The following is a 22,567-nucleotide window of genomic DNA, read 5'->3' on the forward strand; positions in this document are numbered from 1 at the left end:
GAAAGAGTTCATGACGCCCATCGCCTTGGAAGAGATTCCAGTATCAAGATGAACCTGCTTCAGGACTTTGTACACGTAAATAGCATAGCTCTCCTTCCTCGATCTCTTGCGCTTCTTTCCTCCCTTACCGGCGGTCTTGGTGACGGCCTTTTTTGAACCCTTCTTGGGCGCTGACTTCGCTGGTTCGGGCATGATTATCCGTTCACAATTTCCGAAAGTTGAATAAGTAGGGCTGAGAATCGATTCCAAAAAGAATTGATTCCTCGATTCCGAGGCATATCGAGAGTCGATTCCAAAGGTTGGAGTCGATTCCATCAAGGGGAATCGACTCCCCATTCAGAGCCGTTTTCAGTTCATCAAAGCTAATCTATAGCTGTGTCCCAAAGTGGAGTGCACGCACTTCGAAGTGCATGGACTTCGAAGGCCACGCCTCCGAAGTGCACGAAGGACCCTCCGAAGTGCATGAGACGCTCCACCTTCGCAGGATTTCCTAATTGCGCCACCAGGTGTTCCCGATTACCGCTCCTGTCGCATAGCAACGGTGCGAGAGGGCCGCTGTCATCCTGACAGGTTTAGACGTTTAAGTTATGGAGCCAGCATTGGTCATATTTGTTTTTATATTTTATGTTTTACTGGAGGAGATGGTGGGGATGTGCCTCAGCATGGCATGGCGGGTAAATTATATTGTTTATTGTTATACTTGAATAATGTAAAGATACATATGAAAAAAAAAATACAAAACCATACATACAGAAATATATAGCAGTTCAAATACTGACTGATACGTTACCAAGGTGAGATTTTATAATAGTTTATTGTCTTGATGGTGAACATATTTACAATCCCTGATTTTAGGCAGTTAAGTAACCATAACAATAAAACTGTAAATAAATAAAAACAAATTATGCATTGTTCATCTCAATGTTCAGCGGCAGCAGAGTGTTTGACATGTCTCCTTCCACTGTCCACCGCATTGTCCACCAAGTTGCTGAGGAGTTTGCCATTTGCCACCAAAAGATTCACCTCCCCGAAGACCCCAGAACACATGGAGGCAGGGCTGGACTTAAAATTGATGTTTTTCTAATGTTAAATGTTGCAAATAGTTGTAAAACGTATTTTCAGTAACGTATAGAACAATTTTGTTTTAATATGAAGAAAAAATATTTACAGGACAAAAAATAAAATAAACCTGAAAAATTATAAGCTGCATTACAGAAATTTACACATTGTAATTTACAAATTGTACAGAATTGGTTCTCTTTTATTAACACATGTGAATATACAATAGAAAAATACGAAATGTAAAAAAATTATTAAATTCATTCTTAAATTACATCACAAAAATAAACTAATTAGGTTTGTTTAGGTTGAAATTAGGAATTTAGAAATTGGTTTAGAAATTAGGTTGTTTCTTTGACAAAGTGACCAAAAAAAAAAAAAAAGATATTACAAATTTGTGACACTTGCAATCCTAAATCAGAGCAAATAAACCATGCCTGTTAACAACAACAGCACAATGAAATTTCAGCGGGAAAAAAAAAAAATACTCTATTAACTTACTTAGTATTTTTTAAGTCTTTCCCCAGCAGGCTCACTTTCTCTAAAATAGAGAAAATGGAAACACTTATAATATAAAGAAAGGTTTGCAATTTTAACATTACAAAACATGACACAGCAGGACACGCATACAAAATACTAAAGTGCTACTTACATTTCAATGTGAATTCCCCAACAGAACTCTCACCAGTCATGTTCTTTGAATATAAATTCCATCGTCATCTGCGCGCAAGTGATGCTGGGATATGGTAGGGTGCGAAGTGTCAATCAGATGTACACTTCATTTTCCTGGGAATCGGAGACCGCATTTGAAGTCGCTTTCGAATTACGGCAGCATTCGTTGCGCCGCGGTGACGCATTCGGCCTTAAAATGCGCACTTCAGAGGGTGCATTTTGAATTGGGGCAGCCTTCGTTGCGCCGCTGTGAAGGCTGCTGTCATCAAACGTCGCTGAACGTCGATTCACGAAAATAAACTTAATGAAAAGAGTCAGTACTGAGCTCGTCTGAGTTTGATGATGCACCCTTCCGTTGAACATCCATTAATTTGCCTGTTGCTCGCTAATAGTGATTAGAAGTCTGATTCGTTTCCACGAAAAGTTTATTTCAGATCGATCGTTTTAATGAACCAGTTCAAAAACGATTTATTTAAGTTATTTTATGGTGGAACTGGCTTATATTGTTCGCAATTTTTAGCGCTGCATGACAGAATAGATCATGACGTACTGGAGGGTATTGATCATATTTCCATCTTTTTTTTCTTTTCTTTTTTTTTTTTTTTTTCTTTTTTTTCTTTTTTTTTGCAATTTCTTAACTTTTCTAACAGCCAATGATAATTTGAAAGAAAAAGAAGAGCACAGTGGCCCAGAGCGCATCTGATTGACAGATAAACCTCGAGCTGTTATATCAGTGTTGTTCTTAATGTTCTGGTTATTTTGTTTGTGTACAGTTTGTTAATTTTGTGCAAAGCATACTGTTGAAGTTAACATCATTGACACACCTTGTTCAGTTCATGCAATAAACGCATGTCCACTGCTGCTCTGTGGGCTGTGCCTAATTTCATGGGCAATGCAGTAAAATTACAATGTAAATGCAGACATTTATCATATATATATTTTTAAAAAATAAACCTTCATATTATAATATTATAAGGCTACTTTCTAAGATATGAAAAGGTAAGGGGAGAGAAAGATGGTCAGGGGTGTCTGGAATTGATGGCCTGGAGAGACTCAGGGTGGGGGTGTCGTCTCATTTGTATGTTTAGGCCAGACGAAAAAAAAAAGAATATTAAATGCAAATTATCTAGTCAGCAGTCATGACCACAATTGTAGATGGATTCCTCACTTTTGGTGTAGTCATGTTGCTTTTAGGTTGGTCGATTCTTTTAAACGGAAATTTTTTTTTTTTTTCATTTTTTTTTTTTTGACTTTAGATCGGAGGAATCTAACATCCAGAAACGGAAATTCCCTTTTGGCCTTCACAGCAAGTGTTAGCCAGATTTGTAAAAATCTCATTTGGCATGCTCCATCTTAACTTGACTTTATCCAGGTGGAGATATGATTTAACAAGGTTACAACATGATCTACTGGAGTCAATCATTCCAGAGTAAACAGGATCAGTTCAAATGTAACAATGTATTATCAGTCAGGTAAATGTGTATTATGTCAATTCAGAGATAATCAATACAAGACATAAAATTCTAAAAAGTAAATCTAAGAGTAAAAGATGGATACTTTATCATAATTTATGTCTGCAGAGATTTAATAATCATAAAAACAGAAACATCCCTAATATAATCATAGCATCGAAGTTCACAGTTGAAGCAAGTTCTGCAGACGCTTCTCTCAGTGATGTGGTTTGGTTGTAGACGTACATTGTAATGGAATTATTTGTTTGTAGTGAGAAAATGACAGAAGTGTTAAGAGGCCTAATAAATAAGTTGAGCTAATGGTCGTGGTTTGACTTCTGCTCTGATTCTGCTCTCTGGTTTTAACAAGAGTGTGGGAGATAGTTATTCTTATTCTGCTGCTTTAGTTTCATAAACCTCAAAATACGACCACAAGAGCAAAAGATTCACAGCAACAAGTGCATGTCATTTTCATTTACTTCCACTTCTTAGAAACCCTGTCTAATGTCAAACGTTAGAGTCTCTGTTTTCTTATATTTTATTTGACAGTGAGGCAACAATAGTACCAACTGGTGAAACAAAATGTGTAGAGAGAGGCTTCTGCCAGTTCTTGTTCTCCATATTGATAGTTAAACAAGCGCAGTATCTGAGCCGATCACCTTTTGATGATTTTTGGTGGCCCTGCTCCAATCTTGGAAGTTGTGGCAAGTGTTTATGACCAGAACTACTTATGGTGTGGACTTCTTTTTATCTCAATGAAGTATCTGCATGGTACAGTTATGTTGTTTGGATTGGGGCATGTAAAACTGGTCAGGCTCCTAATAACATCCTTTGCATACTTTGTTTAAGGTTGCTTTGTCTTGACCTGTAAACACTGCTCTCTAAATAAATGACTGCAACATCAAACAGCACATTCTCAATAAAGAATCCTGCTGAAGATGCACTCGAGTCTCCTGGTCTAAGAAGTAAGTGCTGTCATGTAACCAAGAAATAAACATTTTAAATGTTGTTGTGGTGAATCTTCACTCCATCCAATCTGAATAAAAATCATTTTATAGACTGTATGCGTCACTTGTGTGTGACAATATGCAATTTAAAAAAGTAATTTATACATGTGTTTGTGTTTATATTTCATCTCAGATTGTATGAATGTACCAAAACAGAAGTGAATTATTTTAAACTCAATTTATTTTTGTCTGTTTGTTTGTTATTTTTTTTCATTATATATTTTTGTAAATCACACTGGGTTTTGATTTTGGGTTATTGTTGTTGCAAAGTCTTACATGTGAAATACGGTGATGCAATAATACTTCAATGACAACAAAGTGATTGTGCAGATATTGCCAGAATTTAATGACAGAGACAATGTATTACTTGTTCTTTATATCAATCATTGTGTAAAAGCAGTTTAGTTGTCATTAACTGGGCCGCTGCAATTGTAGATGAGAGAATAACCCAAATAAGAGCAGGAATTGCAGAAGTAGACCTACATTAGGATTCCCCTCACGGTTTTACTTTATAACTGGTCTGTTTGTAATGTGTGTGGCTCTGGTAGCATGAATGAAGAAAAACTTGCATGCACGAAAAGACTAAATATCTTTAATGGATGTCTTTTTCTTCCTGTTTCTTCATGTATTTCTATGTCGACTTTTGTCTCCTCCCTCATCTCTTCTTAAACTGTGAAACTCAGGAAGTGTCTGATTTAGTGCACACAGCACTGTTAAAACAGTCTATTAATGTGTCAGTATGGGGTCCAGTGCACTGCCTCTCATACTCTGTGAGTATTTCATTATATTCTACACTATGCTGTTTTGTTATTCTGTTTTAATACAGTATTCAGCTGAAGATAAATGATGTGCTGTGTGTAGGAGGGTTTCAGTGCTTATTGAATTGTTTATTGATTCAATGTGATGATATGTTACGTGTGGATCAGATACAGAGTTTCAGAGATCATCTGTTTATCTGTGCTGCTTGTGAAAGATGGAGGCCCTGTGGACATGTGCTTTTGCTAGTTCTTCTTATTTTAGGTACACTATTAGACATTTTAAAGGGTTTTTACAGTAACTTACTGGCAACACTGTTGCCAGTAAGTTACTGTAATTAGAATTTACAGTAGCAAACCGTATTTAATTTACAGTTGCACACTGTAGTTGTTTTACAGCCAAATACTAATAAAAAGGCAAATTCATCAGTATACTACTGTAATTCATTCATTTTAATATAAATTTCAGTAGATTTTATAATTTTATGTTGAATTCATTTAAATTTATTTTTATTTATTTATTTTTACTCAACATAGGTACTACTGGCATTCAATTAAAACAGACACAACAATTACAAAATATCAAATATTTTATTTAAAACAATGCATGTATAACACTTAAAAATACAGTCTTAAACTGTTGGAACAATGCGTTTTCAGCATTTCCCCTGTCTTAGGATGTTTTGTAGTGCATTATGTTGTATCCTCACAAAGAATCTATAGGCAACAGAAACATAATGGAGAAAAAGACATGTAGCCAAAGAATACACAGCCATCTGCAAAACCGACGTGCTGCTCCAAAACGTGGCCACCACCTTTGCTCACCGTCCATTGTGTTAGTGACAGAAATGTCTCCTCTAAAAAACAAGTAGAAGAAATGGCACACTTTTAAAAGGCAAACCCCATAGAATACACAAACATCTCAAAACCATAGTTGTTCTCTTACCATGAACTGTCAGTCTCAGTGTGGTTGTCATGCTCATTTCTTTCTTAATGCTTCACTGCAGCTGCCTTTAAAACACAAACACAACAAAATGCAGTAAATCTTAAATTCCATTAATAATTATGACAAACTAATTCTAAAACTAGAAAGGCAGCTAACAGTTAGCTATATAACTTGTCTAACCTAGCTAACATACTTTTTTTTTTTTTTTTCTCAATAGGCTACTGGCCAACATAATACTAACACCTGAACAAAATTTCACATTAGTTAATCTAATGTTAAAGTGCTGCTCGTTGAAAATTACTTTAATTCAGTAACTTAATTTAATAAGCTGACAAACGCCATTTGAAACGACAGCGCAGTTTACTATAGTACAATTTGTAACCGCAATGTTGACGGGTAAATATTACTAGGTTAAACTGATGTGCAAAAATCTGACAAACACTCAGAGAAACGTATATATATTTTTACCTTACTTGCTGGCTTTAATCTCTCGTAAATTGCATCGACACACAGCGCGGATGTTCTCCGGAACTCTTCCGCTCTCCCGGGTTCTTACCCGGGCAAACGCCGTGACGCTGCCCCCTGCTTCATCGTCTTCCTCTGACACGAGTGGCGTGGCGCGGCGCAGCGCGACTCGACAAAAGAAGATAATATAGAACTCATTAAATATACAATCTACAGTGGATGCTTACAGTACAGTAATGCCCCGGTATATTTCTGACTTACAGACGTACTTCAAGCGCTGGCGTTGTGTCTGACATGAAGGACAAACGGATTTTCCAGTCATTACAAGCGATGCAACACATCCAGTGTAGTGTGTCCCAAGCTGTTGCGGCGTTGTAGACACGGTGTAGGGCAAATCAATCCAATCCAAATATAATAAATGAGGAAAATAAAACGACCTCAATAGAATGCAGGCAATGAGTCCATTACAGCAAAAACAGTAGTATACAGCAATTAAAAAAAAATACAGTAAGTCTCTGTATTTGGGGTCTGATGTCACAGAAAAGTCCCATAATGCAATGGTTATTACAGTTATTTACTGCGAAGGGAATTTGCAATATTATACTGGGTGATATACAGTTAATTTAATTCTCTTCACCCCTCGAAAATGAATTGTCCACAAACGTAAAAATAGTTTGGATAATCACACTTACCAATGTCTAAATATCACTGCATTAAGTGATGTCTGCCAACAAATGATGCTCAGGCTTTTCTCTGAACTAACTTCTGTATTCTGAGACTCTTTTTAATTAATTTTATCCAGTTTGTCTCAGTGTCATTTTAGCTCATGTGTGAAGTGTATTCTAAAGCACAGCTGCAGTTCATCACATTAACATATAAACATGTTCCACTAATGACTGACAATCAGAAAAGCGTCTTTGCTTTTCAACATATTTGTTTCATAACTTAATTTTGTAAAATGTTTTGAGTGTAAACTGTGCTTGTGCCACATTTCTTAAATGCCACTTGTTTTAACTTGGTTCCATTTACATTGCAAACATCAAAAGCACTGAGGTCATTCACAGCTAGTTTCCTTTTTGGTTCACTTTAATGTCCAAATGAAATCAAAATTGACTTTATTTTTATTTTACTGTTTTGTTCCAGTGAAGAATCAGTGGTGTGAAACATTAACCACATTAACTTTAATATTTACTTGTAATGTGTTTGCACGTGTAAGTCTTTTATACATAAAGTGTACATTACATTTACTTTAGTCATTTCAGTGTGTGATTTGCATTGTTGAATGAATGGAAAAGTTTCATATCTGTGTTTCTTCTGCTTGTAGTGCTGATGTCCTTCATCCAGTCTGGATTCACTCAAGGTACTCACTATTGTTGAGTGACGTGCCGAAAAACACAAACCTCAAAATGAAATGTGGAGGCAATAAATACATGCATAAACAAATGCGTAAATAAATAAATAAATAAATATTTAAATAAATAAATAAATAAATAATTAAATATTTAAAGAAATAAATAATTAAATAATTAAATAAATATTTAAATAAATAAAGTGTTAAATAAATAAATACATATTCAAATAAATATTTTAACATTTATTTATGCTTTTAATGATTAAATGATGCATTTAACAATTTATTTATATATTTCAACATTTATTTAATTATTTAATTTTGAGTAATTTGGCCCTCCATAAATTTAATGCATTAATGCATATAAAATATATTAATACAATTAAAATTAAGTTTATTAAATGCTATTAAATGTTATTAAATTTATTCACTATTTTTAATGTTATTTATTTATTTATTTATTTAATTTTTATTTTTTAATTTTCTCTTCAAAATATTCAATTTATTTCTTTTTCATTACTTAATTTTATTACATCTATTTATTTATTCACTTAATATGATCTTAATATGACTTCATTATTTATTATACTTAATTTTATTAAGTTTTTATTAAATGGATTTGATTTTGAAATATACTTGAAATTTAAATACATTAAAAAATAGCTAAGTAAAATCAGCTATAAAATGAAATAAATTCGGCAATAATTTAAATTAAGTATAAATAAATAATGAAGTGAATATATTAAATGAATAAATGGATTAAAACATAAGTAATAGAAAAATAGAATAAAAATAAATTAATTAAGTTTATCAAATGTATTTATTCACTAATTTTATAATGTTACGTTAGTTATTTATTTCTATTAAATGTATTTATTTACTTCATTTATAATTTATTTGTTAACTGTATCAAGTAAAAAAATAAATACCTTTAAAAAATAACTAAGTCAAATATGAGTAAAATAAAATTGATAAATTGAATTAAATACATTTATGAAAAACCTATTGAAATTAATAATAAAAAATGAAGTGAATATATTAAATGCATAAATAGATTTAAGAAAATTTAAGTAATGAAAAAAAGGTTTTTATTAAATGAATGTATTCACTAATTTTATAATGTTACTGTAGTTATTTATTTTCTATTACATTTATTCTATTTTTTTCATTATTTAATTTTTAGTAAATCTATTTATTCACTTGATTTATGCAGTATGATCGCTTCATTTATTACACTTAATTTCATTAAGTTTGCATTAAATGTATTATTTACTTTATTTTATAGTTTATTTGTTAACTGTATCAAGTAAAATATACCAATAAAAAATAAAATTAATTTTTTATTAAATGCATTTATTCACTGATTTTGTAATGTTACTTATTTAGTTATTTATTTACTATTAAATGTATTCTATTATTTTTTTCATTACTTATTTTTATTATTATTTTTTTATTTTACCTAATATGTTCATTTCATAATACTTTTTTTTATGTTTATTATTTAACATTATTATGTGCTTTATAAGTACTTATAAATAGCCAATATGCTAATAAGCAACTACTTAATAGTGAGAATTGGTCCTTTAAAGTTTTATTATTTTATTTTAATAATGAATGTTAATTTTAGAAGAGTAAGCTAGATTAATGCAACAATTGTCACTGTAATTAATGACTGTGTGTCTGTAAGATCTTGTGCATCTACTATCTGTAGTGTTATTCATTCAATATGGTTTTGTTATGAAAATGTGTAAGAGATGAAAGACTGAGAACAGACACAGACATCATTTTTCAGTTTGATTGTGTTGTAGCCCATTATTGTCTCATCGCTATAAATAAATAATAGTTTGTTGAAATCTGTGGATGAAAATAGTTCCACCTGCTGGTCAGAACAGATACTGTACTGCTGACTGAAAGTGAAAACCTCATTTTGAGTTTTAACACATGAAGTGTGTTGTTTGCTCATTTCACAGTGAAACCTGTAGTTCATGTTCATCCTGATAAAAATGTGTTCAGAGGAGAGAAAGTCACTCTCACATGTGACATACAGCAGACAGGAGACTGGCAGTACAACTGGTATAAAGACGGAAATATTAACAGTGCAGGAGACCAGAACTATGTAATCTCATCTGTGGATTGGTCTCATAGTGGTGTGTACAGATGTGATGGATCTCAGTCAGAAGCTCCACATCAGTCAGAAGCTCCACATTACTCAGAGTTCAGTGATGAAGTTACACTGACAGTATCAGGTGAGTGTGTTCATTTGTTCTTCAACAGAATCACTGTTTGTTTTTCTTAACACTGTATTGTCTGCAGCATTTAACTTATGTTACCACAGTTGTGTTTCTGTTTAGAGACAGAAGAGAGAGAAAAAATAAGATTGACCTAGATTTTGTATTAATTTTAGTAAATGATATTCCATAGAAAATGTTTTGTCTGCATTAATGTGCACATTTAATCTACATTACTAATGGGATACTCACAATATATTTTTTAAAGTATTTTAAGATAAATACAAGGTTCAAGCCTCAAAATCTTACATTAACTTCAGCTTATTAGTAGTAGTAGTAGTAGTAGTATTTATTTATTTACTTATTTATTTATTATTATTATTATTATTATTATTATTATTTTAATTAAACTGAACTTTACATGGCTAGACAGCTAAACCAGCTACATGCTATAGACCCCTTCTTAATATAAGTAAAGCTGGTAATGATGTTTGTGGAGTAGTTTATTTATTCTCTGCTGGGAGTGTAAAAACCCAATAATAATAATAATGTCGTCTTATTAACAGCAGATGTTCAACACTAATGTTCAATCATCACTTAATTAATCACACTGAGCAGTGTTCATTTCACACTGAGGGCTTTGTTGTGGGTTTTAATCTTCTGTTATGTTGGGATTTAATTGATTTAATTCTACTGAGTTGTGCAATCAGTTGAGTTCCAGACAGACCAAGTATTTGAGCAGTGTTAATTTTGTATTAAGAAATTTAAGTGGATTTAAATGAATCGTTCACAGTAATAATGTACTGACAGTACAGATGCACGATATTGGATTTTTGCCGATATCCGATATGCCAATATTTTTTCATCTCATTTTGGCCGATACCGATACCGATATATATCCTTTTGTTTGTTAGTTTTTAACAATAACTTATTTGTTAGGATTAAATAAATAGTAATGAGTGGTTTACATTCAATCCCTTTTTTCCATCAGTAGGCTAGCATTATTTATGATCTAATTTTTGTGAATTAAGTTCACTTTTGCTATAAGCCGAATTTCGGATGCTTTCACTTTCGAATTCGCAATCCGAAAACAACATTTCAAAACGAAAACAAAAAGAAAAGTAGAACTAACAGTTCATTGCTACATCTTAATTCGTTCCTACGATTTATTAATTTATTAATTTGTAAAATGAGGGAAGGAATTAATATGTAGTATTAACGAATTATTAATTTATTCCCACGAAATATTTTATTTCCCACCCGCGATTTATCACAGTAAGAGATAAGAAAGCATGGATTAAAAGTGAATGACAAGAAAATAAACCTTGCGAAATTAAAGGGTGAGACGGTGAGGATTTGGGAAAAGAAAATTATTATTAAGTTATGTGGCAATTCGTGACCAACTGGCAAAACAGTACACTTTTTTTTTTTTTTTTTTTTTTTTTTTTTTTTTTGCACAAGAATGCCAACATGTTTACCTTCTCTGGTTTAACAAGCGGTCTTTTACCCTAACAAATCCTCCGTCCGCCATCATTTCCAGAATAGTCGCGTAATTTTTGCTATCACCACCTCCCTCGTGCTGACCCTACAAATACAAACCAGGCTCTCGCTATATGAAGCAGACGCTTCAGCACTGCAGATCATGCACTCGCACAAATGCTACCACGTCAATTTATTTTTGCACAATAAATAAATAAATAAATAAATAAAATAAAATAAAAACAAATAAATAAAATTATCTAAAATGTGACAGTTTTGATCAGTCTAGAGCCCTGCAATACAAAGGCATTCAACATGAAAAGTAATAGAAATGTAGTCACTGTCATGTTTAATTATAATTTCTAATTATTTTATAAGGTGCACTGCGCTTTGACGGGGCTGCGGGACACGAACAGGACATAATTATTTCCTACAACTTGTTAATTCGTTCCAACCATTTATTAATTTATTAATTTGTAAATTTAATAATCTATTGCCACGAAATATTTTATTTCCCACCCGCAGTTTACCACCATAAACCTGCGAAATTAAAGGGTGAGACGGGATGATTTGTGAAAAGAAACTATAAATATTATTAGGTTTGTGACAATTCGTGACCAACTGGGAAAACAGGACACATAGCTGCTAGAGGAATGGAGTAATTACATAAATTAAAAGCATTAAGTAAATTCAACTTAAAATGGTTGTTAAAATGACTCTTATATTTAAGTAATGATTACTTCAAGTTTTCCAGTAAACGTTACTTAAATATTTTAGGGCAACCAGTTTCCTTAAGTTTTTTAAGTAAATTCAACTTAAAATGGTTGTTAAAATGACTCTTATATTTAAGTAATGATTACTTCAAGTTTTCCAGTAAACGTTACTTAAATATTTTAGGGCAACCAGTTTCCTTAAGTTTTTTAAGTAAATTCAACTTAACCGGGTTTAGAGTGTAATGGCTTTGAATGTATGGGCTCGAACGGCATGAATCCAAAAGCATGGTCACTACTAACATTTGCCTGCTAACCAATTATTTATCTTATAAAGAATGTTTGGACCTCAATTGTGTCATAATATTCACGAAAAATGTTTCATATGAGCAACAGTGTGTTTTGCTGTTGCGCCACCGGAGAAAGAGAATTGACCGCGCGCCGTAATTACTTTTGGGATCATTTTATTTTAAATGCAGATCATGTCATTTGAAAACATAGCCATTGTGTTTCAAAATACAACAAAGACCATTTAAAATGTGCATTTAGCGATCTAGTGACTGGATATGAAACAGGCAACAGTAAATGATCCCAAATGGAAGAACGTGCGCTTTCTCCTATACCCACTGCTGCCACTGCACATCCTATTGCTAGGCATCATTCTGTATGTGCATTCTCAGTTTAAATGCAGCCATCCAAAACAGTGAATCTACTCCTCATTCAGTCCAAACTTTGCTTCAAGAATGAGCCACACTGCTGACATGATCTAATCCCTAGCACACCCTTAGCACATGTGAGTTAACATATTCATCTTGTCTGCAAGACATATCAGCATAAATTTTCATATCGGGCCGATGCCGATATTTACAATTAACGTCATTATCGGCCGATTCCGATATCAGTCCGATAATATCGTCCATCCCTAACTGACAGCATAAATATTATTTTTTGAACTGTTGCATAGAAAAGAGATGTTTTGCTGCATTAATGTTCACACTGAAACACCAATAACAACATCTGTGACTAAATCAACACTGCATCACTGTTACAGATAAACTGCAGCCGACTCTGACTGTAAATCCTCAGAGTTCAGTGTTCACTGGAGACACAGTTACTCTGAGCTGTGATGTGGGACAGTCAACTGGATGGACAATTCACTGGAGGAAAGACTCAAACCCTGAATCCACTGATGCAGCAACTAAAACAATGGAGTCTGTGAGTGTCTCTGATGGAGGAAGATACCAGTGCAGAGCACAACGAGGAGAATATTACAGCGAGTTCAGCAATACAGCTGAGATTACAGTAAAAGGTGAGTGATCTTTTACTTTCTATAGTTTTTTTTTTTTTTTTGGAAGACGACTTGATATGTTTGTCATAAACATAAAAACTGAAAGAAAAAAAAAATTCATGTTAAAGAAGTTAAGGGTCAAGAGCCGAACTAAAGCAAACACTAACCATGTGGTGACTTTAAATGAAACATTTTCTACACAATATCAACATCTAAACCTCTGTTCATTCTCAGTAAGAACTTTACTGAAATAAAGTCTAACTGAGGTTTGTTTCCCAAAAGCATCTATGATCACAGTTTCTGTCTTTACCAATAGAGTTTAATGGAACATGTATCTGTTATCTAATGATGCTTTTTGTGAAACACATGTTTGTGGTTTGTATCTTGATGGTGGTTCAACAAACTCAGGATTACAGGATTAGTCTTGAGTTAACAAAACCAAACCAATCTGATCCGACTTTGTTGATACTTTCACTGATATGTTTTCTTTAAGTTGTCCTCTTTCATGGACAGATCTTTTCATCTTTCTGTGTAAATGTGTCTAAATTCTTAATATTTTTCAGTCTTTTAATCGTTGGCAGTGATTGGCACTCATGAGAAGTGAATCACAGTTTCAAGGCGTGTGATTGGCTGTTCACTAATGATGTCACATTTTCATGTGCACACGCTCCATAAACTCTGAGTTGACAGAGAAAGTTGATCAGTGAAAGTTGTGAAGTTAGTTGATATAGATGATAATACACATACGTATACTGCCCTACAAAGGCAAAAGACCTTAACTGGCTAGAGTGTGAAAATGAGAAAAATGACTTTAAAGTTTTTTATTTGTCCAGCCAAATTAATCATAGGCAGGACACTGGAAATTTGGCACTTAGATGTTTTAGCAATGAAAATGATCTACATTAAAAAATTGTGAGCTCAAACTTAATTTTTACCCCTATTTCGAAGTTAGCGTACTCTGGCTTTGCAGTGTCTGCAAAAAGCGAGAAGTCACACCAAGGCAAAATGCGGTAACTTCCTCTGTGTAACTGTGGTAATTTCCACTACTGGTACTCGTACCACACTTTGCTATGCTCAGTAACGTAAGAGAACGCGAGACATAGCATAATAGTTTTTATATTGACTTGAATGAAATAGCCTAACCTAAAAGAACGACTTGTGGATTGATGTGAATGCCAGCAAGCAGGAATGGCCAGAATGCTTGTGTATTGATTTTATCGGGTTACAAGAAAAGGTAGGATATGGATTTAATTGCAAACTGTTCGTAGCCTACTGATTTTATAATTGATCATGCTACATGCTACTGCATTCTATTCCACACGCGTCCAATTAGCAGTGACAGCTTGCTGAATAATCTGCATTATAAAAAGTAAAAAAAAAATATCTTTAAAGATTATTCACGTTTACATATTGTTGCCAAAATATCTCTGTACAGTGCGTTATTATATGGAGCTGTCTGGCCGATCGCTATCTATCCAATTCGTTTGTCTAATGCTTCAGTGACAGATCAGATGTATGAAAGTATACAAGTTACACAGTAATTAAAACGCAGCAGACTTTAATGGACAGTAAAACAAAGGCAAAACACCATATAACTCAGAGTCAGCACTGTAACTTTATACTGACGCGTGGCTAAACAAAGGCAGAACGCCCCAACTCAATTTGAACGTTCCAAACAAAGTCAAAGAGCGGTAACTGGTGTTTTAAGGTGCTCTGCCTTGGTTTCTCCAGGGGTTTTTGAAGTTACGGTTAAGACAATTCATTATTTTCTCGGAAAAACAACTAAATTGACTTAAGATACTTATACACATGATAAAGTATGTCTTGAATGTCCCAAAAATATCAGTAACTCCTTTTTGACCAAAATCGAAGTTAAAGGTCTTTTGCCTTTGCAGGGCAGCATACAGAGATTAAAAAAATAATAATAATAAATTCTAAGCTTATACAGTATGTGGTCATGTTTAATAAATGCTTTGAAAATTTAAACCTCTGACTGACCAACAGTTCCACCTACTGGCCAGAACAGGAACTGGCCAGAACTGAATGTTTTAATAACTTTCTTATTTCAAAATCCAGTTAATTTGACAAATGAAATAAACCAATTAAAAGGAGAAAAAAAATCACAGCTTTTGACATAATGTATCACATTTTACTCATTACCGTATCACTATCAACTACATTAAGTCACATATTCAGTTTTCAAGAGTCTGTTTTCTTCTGTTCACAGATTTACCCACATCTACACTGACTGTGACACCAGACAGTCCTGTATTCACTGGAGAGACAGTCAATCTGAAGTGTGAGATAAAGCCTGATCACAGTAACTGGAGATATGAGTGGTATAAAGGCAGCACTAAAGTGTCTGAGCATCACACTGTAAACAGAGACACTTTCACTATCAGAGGAGTTAAAAAGTCTGATGCGGGTCAGTACACGTGTAAAGGACAGAGAGATGGAAAACCAAACTCATCACAATCAAGCTCTGCTGTTTCTCTCTCTGTGACGGGTGAGTTAAATATCTTCCTGATATGGAGTTTTGGCCTCTGTAGAGGACATTATATCGTAGCTGAATTCTGAGATCTCACATGCCTCAGTTTTAATTCTGGATGTCCTGTAAAGAAGCACATTCAACACTTTTCAGAGATACCAAATTTTTGTAAGTTTCCCCATTAACTCTCCCTCTCCTTGGTCTTTAAACTGACTGACATTAATTTAGTGATCAAATTAAACACGCTTATAGAAATATGATGCTATTTTGTCATTTAAATCTGACTAATATTCAAATGGTTTGTCATAAACCAACATGTTATGGGGTTTCATATCAAAGTATGACTTTCTGTTATGAAATGGGGCATTGAATTCATATATGTCCATGTGTCAGAGAACTATAAGGACTTACAGCATATTTTGAGAGACACAACAATAGAGATATAAATGATATATCAATATTCCTGTGAAAAGATAGTATGAAAATCTTGCCAATTATTATTCTCATTAGTACACTCTAAAAACTGCTGGGTTAAAAACAACCTAGCGCTGGGTAAAATATGGACATACCCAGCGATTGGGTTGTTTTGACCCAGCGGTTTTTCAGAGTATAGACTTATTTTTTTTCCTTATGCGTTGCCCCAAAAACACATTAATATGCAAATTAGATACATTGTATATAATGGGAAAACACCTTTATGGACATTTTAAACACATATTGCATAAAGCAAAATGGTATAGTAAATCATTCTGTTATATCTTTCATAACAGTTGAAAATCATCTGAATATAAAGGTTGGTATAAAAAATAAAAATATATTGATTTGATTTGAATAAATAAATAAACCCACTGTATTTATTTTTTTTTTTTTTTTATTCATGTCCTGTTTCTCTCTGGAGGACATAATAACATAAATAAATACATACACACACACAAAAACACAAACACACACACACATTTTGTTGACAAAACTTGACTTAGTCAAGTCATTTTGTTGCACTGACACTGATTTGTTCTTCTCAACTTCTGTTCACAGATTTGCCCACATTTTACTCATTACTGTATCACTATCAACTACATTAATTCAGTTTTCAAGAGTCTGTTTTCTTCTGTTCACAGATTTACCCACATCTACACTGACTGTGACACCAGACAGTCCTGTATTCACTGGAGAGACAGTCAATCTGAAGTGTGAGATAAAGTCTGATCACAGTAATTGGAGATATGAGTGGTATAAAGGCAACAGAGACAATCCAGTGTTACAGACGTCTGATCATTACACTGTAAATGGAGACACTCTCAGTATTGTAAAAGCTATTTCAACTGATGCGGGTCAGTACTGGTGTAAAGGACAGAGAGATGGAAGACCACAATCATCACATTTCAGCTCTGCTGTTGATCTCACTGTGAAGGGTGAGTTGAATATCATTGTTCTCCTAAACTCACTCTACTTAATGAAAATGAGATTCAGATGTGATACTGAATCTACAAGCTTCTTAAGTTCCCTGTGTAACATAAAATAATATAGTTTAGGGGAACAAAAAATATCACACTCACTGTAAGTCTGATGATTGTTTCAGATGATCTGATGTTGAATCACATTAAACCTGTAGTGAATCAGACGGAGGAGAGACCATCACTCTCTTCTCCACATCTCTCCTCTTTAACATCAGTGTTACACAAAGGGTGTGAGAGTGTCATAATGTAGGAACTCACTCATTGATCCTCGAGGATCATCACAGATCAGTGTGGATTGTAACAGGTTGTTGATTCAGCTGAATTAATGTGACTGCAGGATAAATGAGTGTGTGGTGTTCTGTGACGTGTCTGTCTCAATAAAACAGAAAGTTGGATCCAAGTGCAGTTTAAAACTTATTTAAACAAGACAACAAAAATAAACTAATCAGTGAACAAGATAAACCAGATACAGGAACTGAAACAAATGCACACAATACATCCATGTAGAACCAGACAATAAACAAAAGAAACACTGGAGATGATATAGATAAGAAGGGACAGGTGTACGCAATGTAGTAGCCATGGTAACAGATGACTGTAACTATGGAAACAAACAAAGAAAGCAATGCAAAAAGGAAAACCAAAACTAAACACAGGAAGTGAACACAGCAACAATGGGGACAGAAAAACACTTCAACATAAAAATCCTTAAACACAAAACAGGAAAACACAAGATTTAATTTAGCATCAAAAATTGTGCATTAAATATAATGAACACAGAAGAACTTACATTTGAGCTTCCATGTTTATTAATGTATTATTAATCAATTAAATAAAATATATGATTTAATAACATACAATATTTAAAACATCTGATATGTATGTAGTCACTCAAAATGAAAGCATTTGTTTCTAATATTAAACTGTATTTTTATAAGCAGAATCATGAACGTTTCTTTTCTGGTGTCATTGTTTTCCTCTGCATGAGGGAGAAGAACCAAACCAAACACTATTCAAGTCCATTCCTGATGTAGGGGTGAGAGGGGCACAACCTAACGCGGGGTTAGTTGTAACACACGTGGTTTAAATATTTCCACCACTGATCTATAATAGAGATCATCATATATAGATCAGTGATTTCCACACACGCTGGTGTAACCAAAATTATGTTTACTAGTTGCCATAGCAACACTATACAGAGAAAAAAGTGCGCCAAAATTCAAAAGCCTTTTGAAGATATCGCTGAATATTTATTTTACTATAATAAAAGTACATTTCTGGCTGAAGTAAGTTTTTCATCTCAGTTTTTAGTATTCATTTAAAATAAGACAAATATGTTATTATTTTAATCTCCAATCTGTTATTTATCAGTTGAGTTTAGATCAGTTTAATTAGTTTATTAATGCTTGGCAAACCATCAGAAGACACAAACCAGTTTTAAATTCCAGTCGCGCTGATGAGAAACATTGTAACACTGTGTTACAATCTGCCCCGCTATTATTAAACTATGCCACTCTGTGACATTAACAATGTAATTTTCACTATTTACTTTTATGGATTTTAAAAATAAACCACAAGAAACAGGTGAATAAAGACTGACAATCGATGTTTAATGTTTAGAAATTATTATTTCAAGAAATGTAAAGCATTTTGGCTCGTTTATGTGTCTGGAACTGTCTGGTGTTCTATGAGAGCTGTGTGTGGAGGGAGGGAAGTGTTTTTCTGAATGTCTGAATGTGTTTCATCTGTTTGTGCACATTGTTTTCAACTATTCTGTAGCTGTGTTTTGTGTTCATAGCCGTCCCACACATGGTTACAGTGTGTTCATTGTGAACCTCAAAAATTAGACATTTAATTCTTAAAAAAAAAAAAAAAAAAAAAAATTAAAAAAAAATTTTTTAAAAAAAAAAAAAAAAAAACTTTATTGACAAAATATTTTAGTTTGTCGCATATTTTTTTTTCAGTCAATCAGATTATTTTAATTAAATAATATTTCCATGTTTTAATGTAACCACAATTTCAATGTAAAACATGTTGTCACTTTTCACTTCCTTTCTTTTGAGGTAAATAACAAACAACGTACACACTGTAATTATGAAACAAAGCTACATATTTGCACTAGACAAGTGTGAAAATAACGTGGATAAAAATTATACTCTGGGACCCCACGTGGATTTACAAAACTGAGAGATTCAAAAAGTTTTAGGTTGTGAATTTTAACTCTTTATCAAATGCCTGAGATGTAATAATTAAAAAATAAAACTTGACATTTTAACTCTATTTTTGTTTTGTTTAAAGTATCATGAGAGCTTCATATATTGAGATCAGTATCGAGTATCAAACCAAATCATGACATGAGTGAATCATTACACAATATTATTAACTAATATTTACTGTAGTCACTGTGGTTACAGGTGATATTCATGACTAAAATGACTTGAGTGAGAGAATTCAATACAGATGAGTTTTGTACTGAAGTCAGAGAGAATGAGGTGACTTACAGATAATGATGTTAAATGAGTTCATGAAGTCTTCAGATAGTCTGTTGAAGTTGATTGAGATTCAGTTGCTTGATGATTTTCACTGACATTTAATGGTCCCTAGAATATTTTGTTGTATGAATAATTGAACATGCAGTACACCAAAATATACACTGCTCAAAAAAATAAAGGTAACACTTAAACAACACAATAACTCCAAGTCAATCACACTTCTGTGAAATCAAACTGCCCACTTAGGAAGCAACACTGATTGACAATCAATTTCACATGCTGTTGTGTAAATGGAATAGACAACAGGTGGAAATTATAGGCAATTAGCAAGACACCCCCAATAAAGGAGTGGTTCTGCAGGTGGTGACCACAGACCACTTCTCATTTCCTATGCTTTCTGGCTGATGTTTTGGTCACTTTTGAATGCTAGCGGTGCTTTCACTCTAGTGGTAGCATTAGACAGAGTCTACAACCCACACAAGTGGCTCAGGTAGTGCAGCTCATCCAGGATGGCACATCATTGCGAGCTGTGGCAAGAAGGGTTGCTGTGTCTGTCAGCTTAGTGTCCAGAGCATGGAGGTGCTACCAGGAGACAGGCCAATACATCAGGAGATGTGGAGGAGGCCGTAGGAGGGCAACAACCCAGCAGCAGGACCGCTACCTCCGCCTCCGGACGTTTGGCATTTGCCAGAGAACACCAAGATTGGCAAATTCGCCACTGGCGCCCTGTGCTCTTCACCGATGAAACCAGGTTCACACTAAGCACGTGACAGATGTGACAGAGTCTGGAGTCCCGTTCCCCAGACCTGAATCCAAATGAGCACATCTGGGACATCATGTCTCGCTCCATCCACCAATGCCATGTTGCACCACAGACTGTCCAGGAGTTGGCGGATACTTTAGTCCAGGTCTGGGAGGAGATCCCTCAGGAGACCATCCGCCACCTCATCAGGAGCATGCCCAGGCATTGTAGGGAGGTCATACAGGCACGTGGAGGCCACACACACTACTGAGCCTTATTTTGACTTGTTTTAAGGACATTACATCAAAGCTGGATCAGCCTGTAGTGTGTTTTTCCACTTCAATTTTGAGTGTGACTCTAAATCCAGACCTCCATGGGTTAATAAATTTGATTTTCATTGATATTTTTTGTGTGATTTTGTTGTCAGCACATTCAACTATGTAAAAAACAACGTATTTAATAAGAATATTTCATTCATTCAGATCTAGGATGTGTTATTTTAGTGTTCCCTTTAATTTTTTGAGCAGTGTAGAACAGACCTTCTAAAAAAAAAACTGAGAAAATCACGTTTTTATTAAATACTACAACTGGATCATATTCAGTACTATTATCAAAACACAGATGCAGTAGATGACTTCCATCAGCACTACGAAAACTGTACAGTCCTTTACCACTTCCTGAATCAACATTTCACTTACTAACATTAGTTTTCATTTATATGCGGTTTAGTGTTGATGATCACATTCAGTTGTGGAAAGAATACTAAAAAAATTACTGAAGTAAAAGTATTGCTACTTAAGTACTGAAAAATAATATGACTCAAGTAAGAGTAGGTGGTGGTTCACGCTAGGTGGCAGTAATTGATAAATTATAAAGCCACAGGTGGTTGGGCGTGAGAGGTAGGATAGGGTGGTGGAGATCATACGATTTTTACTGCTAAACGCTAGTTTGCTGGTGGTGGACGAGCTCAAGTTACAATCCAAGTTCATGTATCATCTGAAATTTATATTAAACGGGAACTTCACCCAAAAGGACCGTTGCGTGTTATGGACATTATGATTTTTTGGAAATGGACAAACTAGTGAGTTATAATCAAAGATCTAGCCCCACCCTGCCCAGTGTCTGAAGAGGAACAGGCATTACAAAAAAGATAAAATACGGATCTCGTTTGGATATCAGCGGACACATTTCGTTTGAGTACTTTGGAAGTTGGATTGGAAACGGAGCTCGTGTGGATCCTTTGGAAGTTGATTAACAGGTGCACACGCTGTGAGCTGGATGGGCGAACTGTTTGGCATGTGTGAGGAGCCGCAGCAGTCAAAGCCGTCTAAAATCTCTGTGATAAGGTAGGAGAAATCTTTTTTTATCTACTGGCAAAAAGACTTGGACGTTTCCTGATAAGCAGGCTACGATATTGGTAACAGATGCCAGCAATGATATCGTAAAAGATGGAAAATTCAGTACGGCTTAATAACTTACTGCCAGCTCCAATGAAATATAAATTTGCATAAAACGCAATAAACGCTAAACTTGTGCGTTTCATCTCTTAAAGTAAAAACGTTGAAAATGAGCGACGGACATAATAATGAAAACAAATCCATCGAGCCACAACGTGAATGTAATGAAAAAAGACCCAAAAAACCTACAGCTAAAGGAATTGCTCTGATAATTGAAAGACTTCAAAAGGAAAGGAGTGCAAGTTTTAAAAAGGCCAGCAAAATAAAGTCTGAAATTGTTATACTTCTATCTAATTTTGAAAATGTTTCTGGAAATGTGGTTAATGTTCAACAAAACTTAAAAAGGTTCAAATCTCTGTGTCAAAATGCCTTTGATCTCCACAATACATTGCTCAATGAGTACTTTCTGCCTGAAGAGGAGCAGAAAAGACAGGAAACATGGTTTCAGTTAAAACGATCTGCTAATGATGCGTTTGTTGAAGAAGTGCACAAATGGTTGAGAGAACAAGGAGCTTCTTAT

General features: G+C 34.1%; 1 protein-coding gene across 1 annotated transcript in view; it reads left to right on the forward strand.

The window, feature by feature from the left end:
* Positions 1-4,030: 4,030 nt before the first annotated feature.
* LOC127160046 (basement membrane-specific heparan sulfate proteoglycan core protein-like) overlaps positions 4,031-22,567 on the forward strand; it is a 32,316-nt gene continuing 13,779 nt past the window's right edge. The window contains exons 1-7 of the mRNA XM_051102724.1: positions 4,031-4,147; positions 4,873-4,959; positions 7,680-7,715; positions 9,677-9,952; positions 13,175-13,432; positions 15,639-15,917; positions 17,018-17,311. Coding sequence (XP_050958681.1) covers positions 4,929-4,959; positions 7,680-7,715; positions 9,677-9,952; positions 13,175-13,432; positions 15,639-15,917; positions 17,018-17,311 — 1,174 coding nt within the window. The 5' untranslated portion in view covers positions 4,031-4,147; positions 4,873-4,928. The remainder of the gene's footprint in view (positions 4,148-4,872; positions 4,960-7,679; positions 7,716-9,676; positions 9,953-13,174; positions 13,433-15,638; positions 15,918-17,017; positions 17,312-22,567) is intronic.

The sequence above is a fragment of the Labeo rohita genome, unplaced genomic scaffold (assembly GCF_022985175.1).
Source record: "Labeo rohita strain BAU-BD-2019 unplaced genomic scaffold, IGBB_LRoh.1.0 scaffold_282, whole genome shotgun sequence".
NCBI lineage: Eukaryota > Metazoa > Chordata > Actinopteri > Cypriniformes > Cyprinidae > Labeo > Labeo rohita.